This window comes from Equus przewalskii, chromosome 2, assembly GCF_037783145.1.
Source record: "Equus przewalskii isolate Varuska chromosome 2, EquPr2, whole genome shotgun sequence".
NCBI classification, from domain to species: Eukaryota; Metazoa; Chordata; class Mammalia; order Perissodactyla; family Equidae; genus Equus; species Equus przewalskii.
In genome coordinates this window covers 28,710,246-28,723,333 of record NC_091832.1, presented here as the reverse complement: position 1 = coordinate 28,723,333, position 13,088 = coordinate 28,710,246, and the positions used below count along the sequence as shown (strand labels likewise).

Genomic DNA, 13,088 nt, shown 5'->3' with positions numbered 1-13,088 from the left:
GTGTTTGTTTTATTGCTTTGGGGAGGGGGAAGTGCAGGGGAGATGTTGAGCAGAAGCACTCAGTGTGATTAAACCTCTAGCCGAGCAGATCGGTGGGAGCAGAATATCGACCCCTGGAAAATCAATGGCTGCTGCAGTGGCCTAGCTGCTGTTTGCAGGGGCTCCCACCACAGGAATGCAGGCAGCCCAACAGTCTTTCTTCTCTCCCTTTTTCACCTCAGCAACGCCCTCAGCCTCCACCCAAAGGGCCAGACCCACCTCAAGAGATTTTTGCTGAGGTGGATTAGAACAGCAGGTTCTTGTATTTTTGTAATTAGATTGAAATTTTTCTGGTGACACAGAGCTCCGCCTCCTGACAGCCTCCTTTCCAGACATTCCTTCCCTGCACTGCAGTTATAACAAGAGCTCTTACCCAGGTGGCCAAGGCCCATTCGGGGGTGCACTTTCCAGTTTTAGACAGGAAGGTCTGTTCACTTGATGCTAGCATCTGAGAGTCTCTCTCCCTCATTGTGGAGGTCTAGAGTTCAGGTACAGGGTTAGAGTGAGGAAATGAAGATTAAAGGAAAGAGAGAGGACTAATAGAGACTGGGTCTAAAGAGGGTGCTTTTGAGTAGGTTATTCATTGCGCAACATTTATCAAGCATTTTGCCTTTTGTGTGCTTGCATTTTTCTGGTCACTAATAACGTAGGAGAATATATCCTGGTCCTGCTCTGGTCTCACCAGCTAGTGGGGAAAAGGGCAGATTAAGGACAGTGCCATCAGTCCTGTTAACACTGGGTCTAGAGTAGCCGTGGAGGGACTCTGGGCCCTACCTGTGGAATGAGGGTGAGGGGCCAGGGATGTTGTACTGCCTGGGGAGGCTTTGCCCCCAGAAAACTGTTTTCATCTTTGAAGTTCCCAAGGCAAAAATGATTTTAATCTATAGTTGCTGCACCTATAGTGCAACGTCAAGCAATTGGTCTTCCCACCCAGTTCTCATCAGTGGCTGGGAAATGAGCCACCCTGCTGTGTTAGAGGAGAACTCTTTTGCCCCATTGTTGGAGCACAGCTGGACAAGGAGTTGAATCTTGCTTGGCTTCTACCCAGAAAGAAGCTTTCCCGTCTTGTAGTTTGGAGAATGGGGCCCCTAAACAAGGCTCAATTGTCCTGCAGTATGGAAGGGTGGCTGCAGGGCCTGGTGAGGAGGAAAATGTGAGGGTTTGAAATTGCCTGAGATGAGGCCACCTAGAGGCCAGGGATGTTTTGACTTTTCTCTCTGGGCCACACCCTTACGCTTGATAACAGGATTAGAGCACATTCAATATAAGTATCAGCAGAGACCAAATACCTATGTTCATGGGACTTAACGTCCTGCATATCTCCCTAGATTCTAAGTCATTCTTTCCTCCTCCCTTCTGCCTGTACATTAAATACCCTTCTAAGGACCCAGAAATGAGAAAAGGTACTATACCCTTTAGTGTAGAGAAAGTAGGTTTGAGTTAAGGTGAAAGGGCTGATTTGAAATAAACCATGAAAAAAGGTTTAGAAAAGAAGAGTGATTTATAGGAAGGGTGGCTAGGAAAGAGGGGGAGTATGTAGCATTGTAGACTTGTAAAGTTGGATTATCTAGTTTTAGTTTTTCCTTCTATAGAGGAGCTAAGTAAGGCCTAGTGAGGTTAGCCTATTAGAGTCATGTAGCTAATCACCCAGCATGTCTGGAGACAGGTTGTTGCCTGACCTTCTTTGGAGCATGAAGCCTTGCTCTTAATAGTGGCAAGCTTCCACCTTATGGTGGAAAGAGTGCAGGCTTTGGAGTTGGAGAAATATGAGTTTGAATCCCCAGATCTTCAGTTTAATAGCTTTCTCTCCTTGGGCAAGTCATTTAACTTCTGAGCTTCCTGCTTCTTTGTTAAAAATGAGGATGACACCTACATCAGAAGATGGTTGTGAGAATTAAGTAAGAGTCAACCACATACCTTAGGAATGAACACATGATAGTCACATATTCCTGTTAGTTCTGCTTTCCTTCAAGAGAGAGCTGCAAAGGGACTTGCTTTATTCCTCTTTACAGCATCCTTTGAATTTGGAGATTTGGTCTCCTTGAGCTTTATTTATGAATTCTGACCTGTATATGTAGGGGATTTCCTCTTGGAGGTGGACCCCTGAAAGGCGTTCTGGAGACAAGAAGAGTCTGACCCTTCTCTGCTGTGCATTCCCCATCAGGCAGCCAGAAGATACAAGAAAAGAAATGATCCATTATCCCCAGAACAATAACCTATTGTAGAAAAAGAGAAGAGGGAGTTTGGTGAGGGGTTTTTGGAAACTTGGGGTGGAGGGTTAGGAAATACAGTTATCAGAGCCTTTCCCGGGCAACTTCTGCTATTCCAAACAGTAAGTGTAGTCTAGGCAGGAGATAGTGCTTGGTCCTAAGCTGGAAGGATGGTGTTGGCCTCTGCATCTTTTCTTTCCCCTTCTTACCACCTGCTTAACTCCTGACTTGGAAGTACTACCAGCAATAGGAGGCAGCCTGTTCTGTGTGTTGATTCGTTCCTTGCATTTCAGCCAGCACTAGCTAGCCTGCTCTCTAGGCAGGGATGGCAATTAATCTCTTGGACTGAGACTACTCATTGGTACAAGAGTGCAGCAGTTCTGTAACTCTGGAGTCCCTACCAGTCTGGGGTGGGTCAGGTCACCCTTCCTTCCGTTTAGCAAAGACTCAGTAGAAAAAAGAGAGAAACTGTATCTTACTGAATATTTTTTAGAAGTGCTTGATAGAGGTAGGCTCTTCTCCCCAACCCTTGACAAGTATGTTGCTCAAAGAAGCCTTTCTGAAAAAGCAGGTCTCTCAAAAACTTATTTGCCTTAAGTAGTTCCTGTATAATTGTCTTAACTCCTTTTTCCTTGAAGTTTGCCAAAGCTGTTGCCTTCTTGCCTACTATCTGCCTTTCTTCACAGGTTAGGTTTCTCAACCTCTTCTGTGTTCTTCAGGATTTCCTCCCGTTCTCCAGCGGGAGAGCAACCTCCTCCATGGCCATGGATCTGTTAGGCGAGTTTGGGGGAAAACACTTGACAAATTGCAGCACAGATTTGGTTGTTTCAGGCTGTGCATTTGGACTTTTTTCATTCAAGGACTGTCGTCTAAGTGGGTATGGCTCAATTGTCCCACCACATACAGACAGACAGATAAACTTAATATAAGCTTGTGTGTAGGATTTACCTGGTTCTCTTGGTGAGTGGTTTCCCTGCCAGTAGTCAGCACAACTTGGCAAAAGCTCGTCACAGCCGAAAGAATATGAGAACTCTGTCTGGGGGTTAACAAAAGCTCCATTTCTCAAGGATTCAGCCACATTTATGAAAAAACCCTGAATCTGAGCATTGCCATAGCCTGTTCTTTAGACTTGCCTGTTGATGTTATTTAATCTACTTGGCAAAATGAACTGATATCATTCTCGTGAGATTGTTTAAATCCCCCTCCTCTAACTCTGATCTGGTATCTTCCTGCTTGAAAATGTACTTCATCAGACAGCCAATTCATGTAAGAACTTGCAGCCCTTCCTGTGAAAGCACTAGAAAGCCTCCCTGCCCGCCTCCCCCTCCCCCCCCCCCCCCAGCCCCAGTGAGGTATGGACTGTGTGATTTCGGGCATGGTTTTGTTGTGGTGTGAAGAGAAGGTGTTAGCTGCTGAGTTCTGTTTGTCAGCAGAGCCTGACAAACCCATGCTGGCACTTGCTGGGGCTGGGCAACCAATCACAGCTGGAACGGTTATCGTCATGGAGTCCCTATGGGCTTCCTCTATCAGGTCACATCCCAAAATAACGTTGGGCAGTATTTCAAGTTTAGAAACGAAGGCTTTCGGGGCTGTAGCCAGCCTGGAGTGTGAGATTCTGTGTGAAATAGTTGGATCTGCTCCAGCGCTTTTGATCTGCATGGTAGATGAGCAATAAAATGCATGAAACACGTTGGAAACACGTGAGGAAATTCTCCCTGGCCCTGCTGCTTCCTTGGAACTGGCAGGGCCACTGAGTGGGCTATTCCTCACTTCTCATCTCTCAGCAGGATTATGCTCAGAGGAGAACAAACCTGGGGAAAGAGATCTTTCTACGTAAGGGGTATTACTACAATTCTTTCAGCAGTCCTCCCAAAAGGTACCTGTTAGATGGGCCCTTTTGGGAGAACTGATAACCTGAGTCCTGAAATGCTGAAGGCGGGGGGGCCCCCTGCCAGGGAGAATAGGGGCTTAGATTGATTGAACTTTGTCTCCGTGATAAGTGTGTTGTGGAAAGCTGAACTTGCTAGGCACATTGAGGTCTGACTCAACAACCAGACATCCGGCTCTTTGTGGAACAAAAGACCTGAAAAACTGGCTTTTTGTAGGGTAGAAAGCAGAGGTGTGTCCTGTGCAATAAAAGAGTTTCAGAGCAGTATCTATTCGTGTAGGTAGAGGGGGGAGACGACTTTTGGAGTCTTCTGCCCTTACCACTCCCTCCCATTTCCTGATAAAAACATTTGCTGTGATTAGCCACTGGGACCGATGGGTAGGTCTTACATCTTATACTGCTTGTGTGTTGCATCTCTCGTTCCAGGGCGTTGCTGCTCGTATTGCATATTCCATATGGTCCTGACCATATGGTGCCAGTGGAGTTTCATGCTTATGCCCCAGGGGTGTCACAAACTCAGATTTGTCCAGTCCTCTCATAGTATAAGTGAGAAAACCAAAGCCCAGCTTGTTGCCAGCTTGCCCAAGGTTACAACTGACAAGTACCAAGAGGTGGGCTTTGGTCTCCTAACTCAAAGGTGTGGTACTTTTTCCTCAGTCTATATAGTATCACAGCATAATGGAGAGAGAAAAAACATAGGCCTTGGGTCTTAGCAGACATGGGTTCAGAATCTAGTTTCTGCCACTTACTTGCTGGATGACTTGGGCATGTAACCCAATCTCTGAGCATCAGCTTGCTCATCTTCAACATGTTAGTGGTGGAAATACCTACTTCCAAGAATTGTAGAAAATTAAGTAACTCCATGAAGTGCATGGCACGTCGTAGATGCTCAAATGGTAGTTTATTGTTAATGTTAATGTAAATTGTCCCTTCCTATGCTAACATTCTGGTTCTTAGTTTTTGTATTTTTTTTAATCAACTACCCTCATAATGACCAATTGCCATCTGATGAAAATGACAGTTTGAGAGATTGGCCTCAAACCAACCAAATCAGAGAGATACGATTACTGTTGCTTAATAGTAATCCCTGCTATTATTCTGTGCCCAGGCATTCCAGCCCACGTGGGGCTGCTTTAAAACAGTGTTTTATTTAGCACTTTTTCTCCAAGGAGCTCAGGGCATTTTACCAAAAGTGACAGCTCTCCTCAGAGTGTCTCTGTGAAGGAATCCACCACGTTGCCACCACAGATGCCTCCGGGGTCCTTAGAGCCCAGCCCCAGGAGCTGCCAGTATTGTCTTCAGGCCCCTGGGATCCCTCAGCTGGACTAGGAGATTCACTTAGGGTTCTATGGAGAGCCTGGTTTTTAATACAAGTGTGGCTGAAGGAGGATCCACAGGCCCTGCCCTGACCCAATGGCAGTGGTTGGTGGGTTGTTGTTGGCTTTTTCCTCCTTTTTTTTTTGTTGTTGAGGTATAATTGACATCAACGTTTATATTAGTTTTAGATGTGCAGCATAGGGTTTGATATTTTACATATTACAAATGATCACAAATCTACTTAACATTTGTCACCATATATAGTTAAGAATTTTTTCTTGTGATAAGAACTTTTGATTTAATCTCTTAGCAACTTTCAAATACACATTATAATATTATTAACTTTATTCACCATGCTGTACATTATCTCCCCATGACTTATTTTATAAATGGAACTTTGCACTTTTTGACTTCCCTTCACCCATTTCGCCCACCCCACACACCTACACCCACCACTTTTTCTTTATCCATTCATCCATTGATGGATGCTTAGGTTGTTTCCATATCTTGGTCATTGTAAATAATGCTGCAGTGAATATGAGGTGCACATATCTTTTTGAGTTAGTGTTTTCATTTTCTTCTGATAAATACCCAGAAGTGGAATTGCTGGATTATATGGTAGTTCTATTTTTAATTTTTGGAGAAACCTCCATATTGTTTTCCATAGTGGCTGCACCAATTTGCATTTCTGCCAGCAGTGTACAAGGGTTCCTTTTTCTCCACATTCTTGCCATTGCTTGTTATTTCTTGTCTTTTTGATAATAGCCATTCCAGCAGGTGTGAGGTGATATCTCATTGTGGTTTTCATTTGCATTTCCCTATGATGAGTTGCATTGAGCATCATCTGCTCCCCCCCCCCTTTTTTTTAACTCCTCAGTTCCTCAGAAGGTCTCCAAGGATATACATCAAATTGAAAAGGGGTTTCTCTATTAAAGGCAGCAGAAAGAGAGCAGGGGGGAACTTTGGCTTTACCTATACTATCTGACCTGTTTTTACCATGAAAATGTTCATGTTTTACATGTTTAATTAAAAACAATGTTCAAAACACTTAGTTTTTCAAACCCATTTGAATAGAGCCAAGTTCTTGTCTTATGGATGGACTTTTGATTCTTGTTTTCCAAAATAGGCTAATTTCTTTTTCTTGTAAGCAAGTAGCTCTTATTACCAGAAGCTAGCAGTTTGATAAGCAGTGGAGACTGTAGGAAGGAATGCTGGGGGAGCCTTCTGGTCCCTAGACCAGAGCACTGGACTGCGGTTTCAGTTACAGACCAGGGCTTAACAAGTGGCTTTCAAGATCTTTTCTGGCCTACACAGTTGGCTCCTCTTGTCATCTTGCTGTCTCTTTGAGTTTACTCTCCTTGGCTCAGAGTCCAGGTGTCCCTGGTGTAGCTTAGCCCTCAACATGCTCCTCTCTTGTGATGAACCCAGGGCTCTTTGGAGCTCCAGGTACTTTAGTCTTTTGAGAGAAAAGAGGCCCTTTGGTGTTACCTAGAGGAGGACTTCTTGAGTTCCCCTCCGCACTGGGACTAATTCTAATTGCTTTCTTAAAGCATGCTATGGTGTAATAGGTCTGCTGCTTGTAGGAAAGCGAGCATTTTCTAACTTCTCGGCTAAGACTGAGAGCTGGACACAGACTCAAATGCACACCTGCCTGCCTTGCCTTCAGGGCAAGCTTTGTTTCCATAGAACTCAGCAGAAATACTCCTAGCCTAGTGAAGTAACAACTGGTTTGCAGAAGTCCAACCCACCTGGATACTTGGGGGAGAACCTCACAGGTACCCTCTGACCTCCAACATTATTGTCACACTGCAGGATCAGAGACACTTCAAACTTATCTTTTCAGGGTGAGTTTGTCGTGGGAAAAGGAATAGACTCAAATCAGGACATTTTAGATCTCATTCCTCTTCAGATGTGTCTCTTTAAGAGAACTCTTTTCTTAATCATTTGAGTATTAGGGTTTTCCCAGACCTGAGCCCATACCCAAAGCTTTCATCCTTTCTTCAGGGTAGTTAGTTCCCAGCCTGAAGTTAATATGTGTTGTTAGGCCAGTGATATTGTTCAAGAATGAACATGGGGCTGGGGGGGGGGGGGTGTTTCCTGGGATGAATACTTTTCATATTGAGCTCCTGATTGCTAATCTTAGAGTTTACTAACCTAGAGTGAACTTTTTACTGATTAATTCAAGACAAAGCCCCCAAATAAACACCAAGTTCTCAATGAAAAACTTAAAGCTAGGGAAAAGGCTGGGTTTGTTCAGTTCGTAAACATTTGTTCATCCCTGTTATGGGCCAGGTGTTAGGAATACGTATAGTCCCAGACCTTCTTTGCAGTTCAGAAATTGTCTTTCCTATGCAATATACCTGTTTCCTACCTCCTACCCCTTATGTTTTAAAGTGTGGTAACTTGAAGTGAGTGAGTCCTTGGTAAATGTAGGTTATGATAATATGACAGGGGATCTGTGAACCTTGCTCAGACTTGTTAACATACTCTTGTAGCTTCTGGTGCCATCCTGGCAGTGTTTTATAAAGTTTCCCCATTGGAAAAGAACTGAAGGCTCACCAAAAGAGCTATTCTCTTATGACTGTAAAAGTTTGGGCTGGGAAAGAAGATGAAAGTACTAGATCTGCTTCTGGTGGATAGACCAGCGGTCAGCAAACTATAGCTTGTGGGCCAGTTACTTGTTTTTATAAAGTTTTATTAGAACACAGTTGCACGCATTTGTTTATGTATATTGTCTGTGACTCCTTTTGCACTGTGATGGCAGAGTTGAATAGTTGTGACAAAGACTATATGGCTTGCAAAATCTAAAATATTTCCTATCTGTCCCTTAGTAGAGAGTTTTCCATGTGTAAGCTATAGTATCATGACTACATAATGTGTGCAGTGTGTTTGCTCTTGATCGTTTAAGGAAAATGTTAATCACATAGTAGGATTATTGAAAGAAGAGTCTTTCTAGCTAATATTCCTAATCCATGTCCTTGTGTGTATGTTTCAGGATCTGTCTGGTTCAATAGATGATCTCCCCATGGGGACAGAAGGAGCTCTGAGCCCTGGAGTGAGCACATCAGGGATTTCCAGCAGCCAAGGAGAGCAGAGTAATCCAGCTCAGTCTCCTTTCTCTCCTCATACCTCCCCTCACCTGCCTGGCATCCGAGGCCCCTCCCCGTCTCCTGTTGGCTCTCCTGCCAGTGTTGCTCAGTCTCGCTCAGGACCACTTTCGCCTGCTGCAGTGCCAGGTACCCTCAAGTGCTGGGCTTTGGGGAGAGGGAAAGGGAACTGGCCCCCAACGATATCAGGGAGCCCCAGCTTTCCACTGGCAGAGAGAGCATCTTTGGTTCCTGTCTGCAAAGTTTCCCTTCAGCATTCAAAGATGGGAGGTGGGAGCCCCTTGGCTAGATCTCTCTGTGTATGTGATACTGGGAGGTGCTTAGCCTTCCCAGGAGCCATTGCCAGGTCTGAATTGACCTTCTAGCTAGAATTTCCAGGCTTAGCCATGATTCGCTTTCTTCTTTCTTTCTCTGGAGCAGGCAACCAGATGCCACCTCGGCCACCCAGTGGCCAGTCGGACAGCATCATGCATCCTTCCATGAACCAATCGAGCATTGCCCAAGATCGAGGTGAGGGGCCTGGGCTTTGAGGGAAGGATGGATGGCTAAGGCAGATACTTTATTATCCTGTGCAGTAGCTTTTGGAGAACTATAGGACCATGAAATTTAGGACAATCTCAGCCAAAAATTGTAAAGTTAGAGTGGGCTTGCCCATGTTGGTGGCTCTAGAATTGTGTTCCCCCCATGGTCATTCTTTGTCTCTGTTTTTGTATTTTGATGGATCCCCACCTCCATTGTGCCTTATTTGGTCAGCAAATACTGAAGACTCAGCATCAAATCTTTACCCTTTAAATCCTACACCATTTTGTTTTTTGTCATTGCTATTTGCCTTTTCAAACCCCCGTTTAGTAGAAACAGTTGGCATGCCCTGGTTAATGGCTGTGTCGCCTGGGCAGGGAGGGTGCCTAAAAGGGCATCTAATTATATGACAAATAAGGTAGAGACTTCATACAAGTAGTTGCTAAAGAGAATGTAGATGGTGAAGTCTTAGGATAAGGGAAAGCATTTGTTCCCGTTGTACCAAGGTAATAACTATATGGATACTACCCACAAATAGGTTATATGCAGAGGAACCCCCAGATGCCCCAGTACAGTTCCCCCCAGCCCGGCTCAGCCTTATCTCCACGTCAGCCTTCTGGAGGACAGATGCACACAGGCATGGGCTCCTACCAGCAGAACTCCATGGGGAGCTATGGTCCCCAGGGGAGTCAGTACGGCCCACAGGGTGAGTATACTACCCAGTTAGGAGTACCTAGAGGTGAGACAAGAAAATATTCTTTGTCGGATATGCTGCTATCTGAGTTGTAAGAGTAGAACTGTCCTTTGCTTTAAATCCACCAAGGCCCAGCCCTAAAGTAGGGCAGGACTGTCACATGGGAAAGTCGTTGAATATCGCTGAGCCTCTGTTTCATCTGTAAAATGGGAAGAAGGTGTTTAGCCCAAGACTGAGCACAGATACTTAATAAATGGTAATTATTGGTTGTTAAAATTATTTTTTAGTAAATTAGTCCTAATAGAATAAATCTTTGCTCAAAATCAGCTCTAGACAGATCTAAAGCTGAACGTCTTACACAGAGAATGGGAGAGAGAAGGCAAGATGAGTATGTAAAAAGAGAAGAATTCTGGGAATTGAAGGGCCTGGATAGCAGCAAAGCCAGCCTTGCCTGCCAGGCAGCCTTTCTCTGTGCTGTGCTGTCTTTAAGATGAGGGAAGGGCGCTGGCATGGTGGTATAGTGGTTAGGTTCACGTCTTCCACTTCCACAGCTCGGGGTTCACCAGTTCAGACCCTAGACATGGACCTATGCACCACTCATTAAGCAATGCTGTGGTGGCATCCCACAGAGAAGAATTAGAAAGACTTACCACTAGGATATACAATGATGTACTCGGGGTTTGGGGAGAGGGAAAAAAAAGAAAAGCCTGTTTAAAAAAAAAAAAAAAGATGGAACAATTGAGGCCTGTCTTTATTTGCTCCTGGCCACCCCCTTCCCTTTTTTTTTTTTTTAAATGGGGTAAAGACTACCATGAAGTTGGTCTCTTTACAGACCAAATATTGAATGATTCACGTTGTTTATTGTCTTTGAAGTGTGAGCTGAGTGATATTAGTGAGGTGCTAATGAGTCACTAACCAAGGCTCTACATCTTCTCTCCTTCTTCCCCTCCCAGGAGGCTACCCAAGGCAGCCAAACTATAATGCCTTGCCCAACGCTAACTACCCCAGTGCGGGCATGGCTGGAAGCATGAACCCTATGGGTGCTGGAGGTCAGATGCATGGACAGCCTGGCATCCCCCCTTATGGCACACTTCCTCCAGGGAGAATGAGTCACGCCTCCATGGGCAACCGGCCTTATGGCCCTAACATGGCCAATATGCCACCTCAGGTTGGGTCAGGGATGTGTCCCCCACCAGGGGGCATGAACCGGAAAACTCAAGAAACTGCTGTCGCCATGCATGTTGCTGCCAACTCTATCCAAAACAGGTAAGGCCTGGGAAGTAATGTGGGTGTCAGTGCAAGGAAATTGTAGAGTCACTCAGGTCATTGAGATGCTTCTGGACCTAAACCTTGTCATCTTGGTAAATATGCATTTTACTGAGAGTTCTTTAGAAAACTAGGTTTCCTTGCAATGAAAAACACAACAAAAGTGCTGATTCTTAAGCATCTTAGATAGCAAATTTCACATGACCAGATATCATATGTAAAGAACTTTATTAAAGCACAGGTTATTTTGATTACTAAAATAAGTCTTCAGAGTTTCTTCGTTTCTTCTGACAGTCTAGTTTCTTGGTTTCCAAAAGCATTTTTAATGATACACATGAGTTGGATCTGTGGTACAAGAGGATGGTAGGGTTGTGGTTTGCCATTTCTCCTACTGTTCTATGTGGTCCTGTGTGTTTGACTCTGGTGCTAGAGTGCAAAAGGTTCATATGATTTGGTTTAATGACTTGAAGATTCATTTCTTCCTTGGCCACTGACTTCAGTGAATATAATTCTACTGTTTTGAAGGCTGTGTCTGTGCATCCCATTGTTGGTACCTAAAGTTCTAAAAGTGACTGTTGCTTATTGGGATGTTGATGGACCAAGGTAGAATAGGGTGAGTGACTGTGAAGAGATGGGTTTGGTATCAGAAAGATAGAAGCGCAAAATTTGTGGTAGGCTCATCAAGAAAGAATGCAAAGCCCTTCCAGGTGCTATGCTATGAGAGGTCCAGTTTGGTTGGGATTTGATGTGATAAAGAGTGGTAAAATTAAGCATTTAATCTAGGCCTTTTGTCATAGAGAGGGCCTTAAATGGAAACACAGTTTGATTTTGGAAATACCTTAGAGGGAGGCAGTACTTAAGACACACAGGAGGGCTCCATTCTCAAGGAGTATATACCTTAAACTTGAGCTATGGTTTCTTACTTGGAGCTTAAACCCTGTTAGAACCTTTTGTGGGACGTAGGAGAGAAGACTATCTAGGTCAGGTGGTGCCTGGTTGTGGTTTGGGAGACCAATAAACTTTTTCCTTATAAGCCACACAACCCTATTTGGCTCAAGTCCAAATCTGAAAGCTCAGTGTTTCTAACTCTAGCCTTTCTCACTTTCATTCATCTTCCTCAGGCCACCAGGCTACCCCAATATGAATCAGGGGGGCATGATGGGAACTGGACCTCCCTATGGACAAGGGATTAATAGTATGGCTGGCATGATCAACCCTCAGGGACCCCCATATCCCATGGGTGGAACCATGGCCAACAATTCAGCAGGTAAGTTCTAGTCATTGTTCACCCCAGGGAATTCTTCCAGAATGTTCTTCATGTCACAAACCTATTGGACTTGAGAATTTTTTCCTCTTTTATAGGGATGGCAGCCAGCCCAGAAATGATGGGCCTTGGGGATGTCAAGTTAACTCCAGCCACCAAAATGAACAACAAGGCAGATGGGACACCCAAGACAGAATCCAAATCCAAGGTAATGATTTATACCTTGACGCCTCTCAACTTTCTCTCCCATCCTTTCAGTAATAAGAAGGAAAAAGAGGGGCTTGCCCCGTGGCCGAGTGGTTAAGTTCGCGCACTCCGCTGCAGGCGGCCCAGTGTTTCGTTGGTTCGAATCCTGGGCGTGGACATGGCACTGCTCATCAAACCACGCTGAGGCAGCGTCCCACATGCCACAACTAGAAGGACCCACAACAAAAAATATACAACTATGTACTGGGGGGCTTTGGGGAGAAAAAAGGAAAAAATAAAATCTTTAAAAAAAAAAGGAAGGAAAAAGAAAAGAGGATGACTAGACTCCAGCCTTTTATGACAACAACTAGACCATCCTGGAAACAGCTACTGTTGCCTCTTCCTATCATAAAGGGTCCCAGGATAATAACTTATTGAATTAGGTTTGAGTTAGCCTAAGGGGTGCTGATGTAAATAACATAATGTTCTCACAGCTGTCTGTTATGGAGGAAATGCCAGACCTGCAGTGTAGAATTCTCTGTACTGCCCTCTGTGAAACTGTGCCCCATCCCCATGCACTGATGGATGGTGTGTGCCA

At 44.6% G+C, this 13,088-nt stretch overlaps 1 protein-coding gene across 2 annotated transcripts in view; it reads left to right on the top strand.

Moving 5' to 3' along the window:
- Nucleotides 1-13,088, top strand: part of ARID1A (AT-rich interaction domain 1A) — a 67,393-nt gene that overhangs the window by 41,209 nt on the left and 13,096 nt on the right. Inside the window, exons 5-10 of one of the 2 annotated variants that reach the window (XM_070610577.1) lie at nucleotides 8,450-8,690; nucleotides 8,982-9,071; nucleotides 9,619-9,786; nucleotides 10,728-11,040; nucleotides 12,162-12,307; nucleotides 12,403-12,512. In XM_070610577.1, the coding sequence (XP_070466678.1) occupies nucleotides 8,450-8,690; nucleotides 8,982-9,071; nucleotides 9,619-9,786; nucleotides 10,728-11,040; nucleotides 12,162-12,307; nucleotides 12,403-12,512 (1,068 nt within the window). Of the gene's footprint in view, nucleotides 1-8,449; nucleotides 8,691-8,978; nucleotides 9,072-9,618; nucleotides 9,787-10,727; nucleotides 11,041-12,161; nucleotides 12,308-12,402; nucleotides 12,513-13,088 lie in introns of both variants that reach the window. The other variant, XM_070610576.1, reaches the window with a different exon arrangement.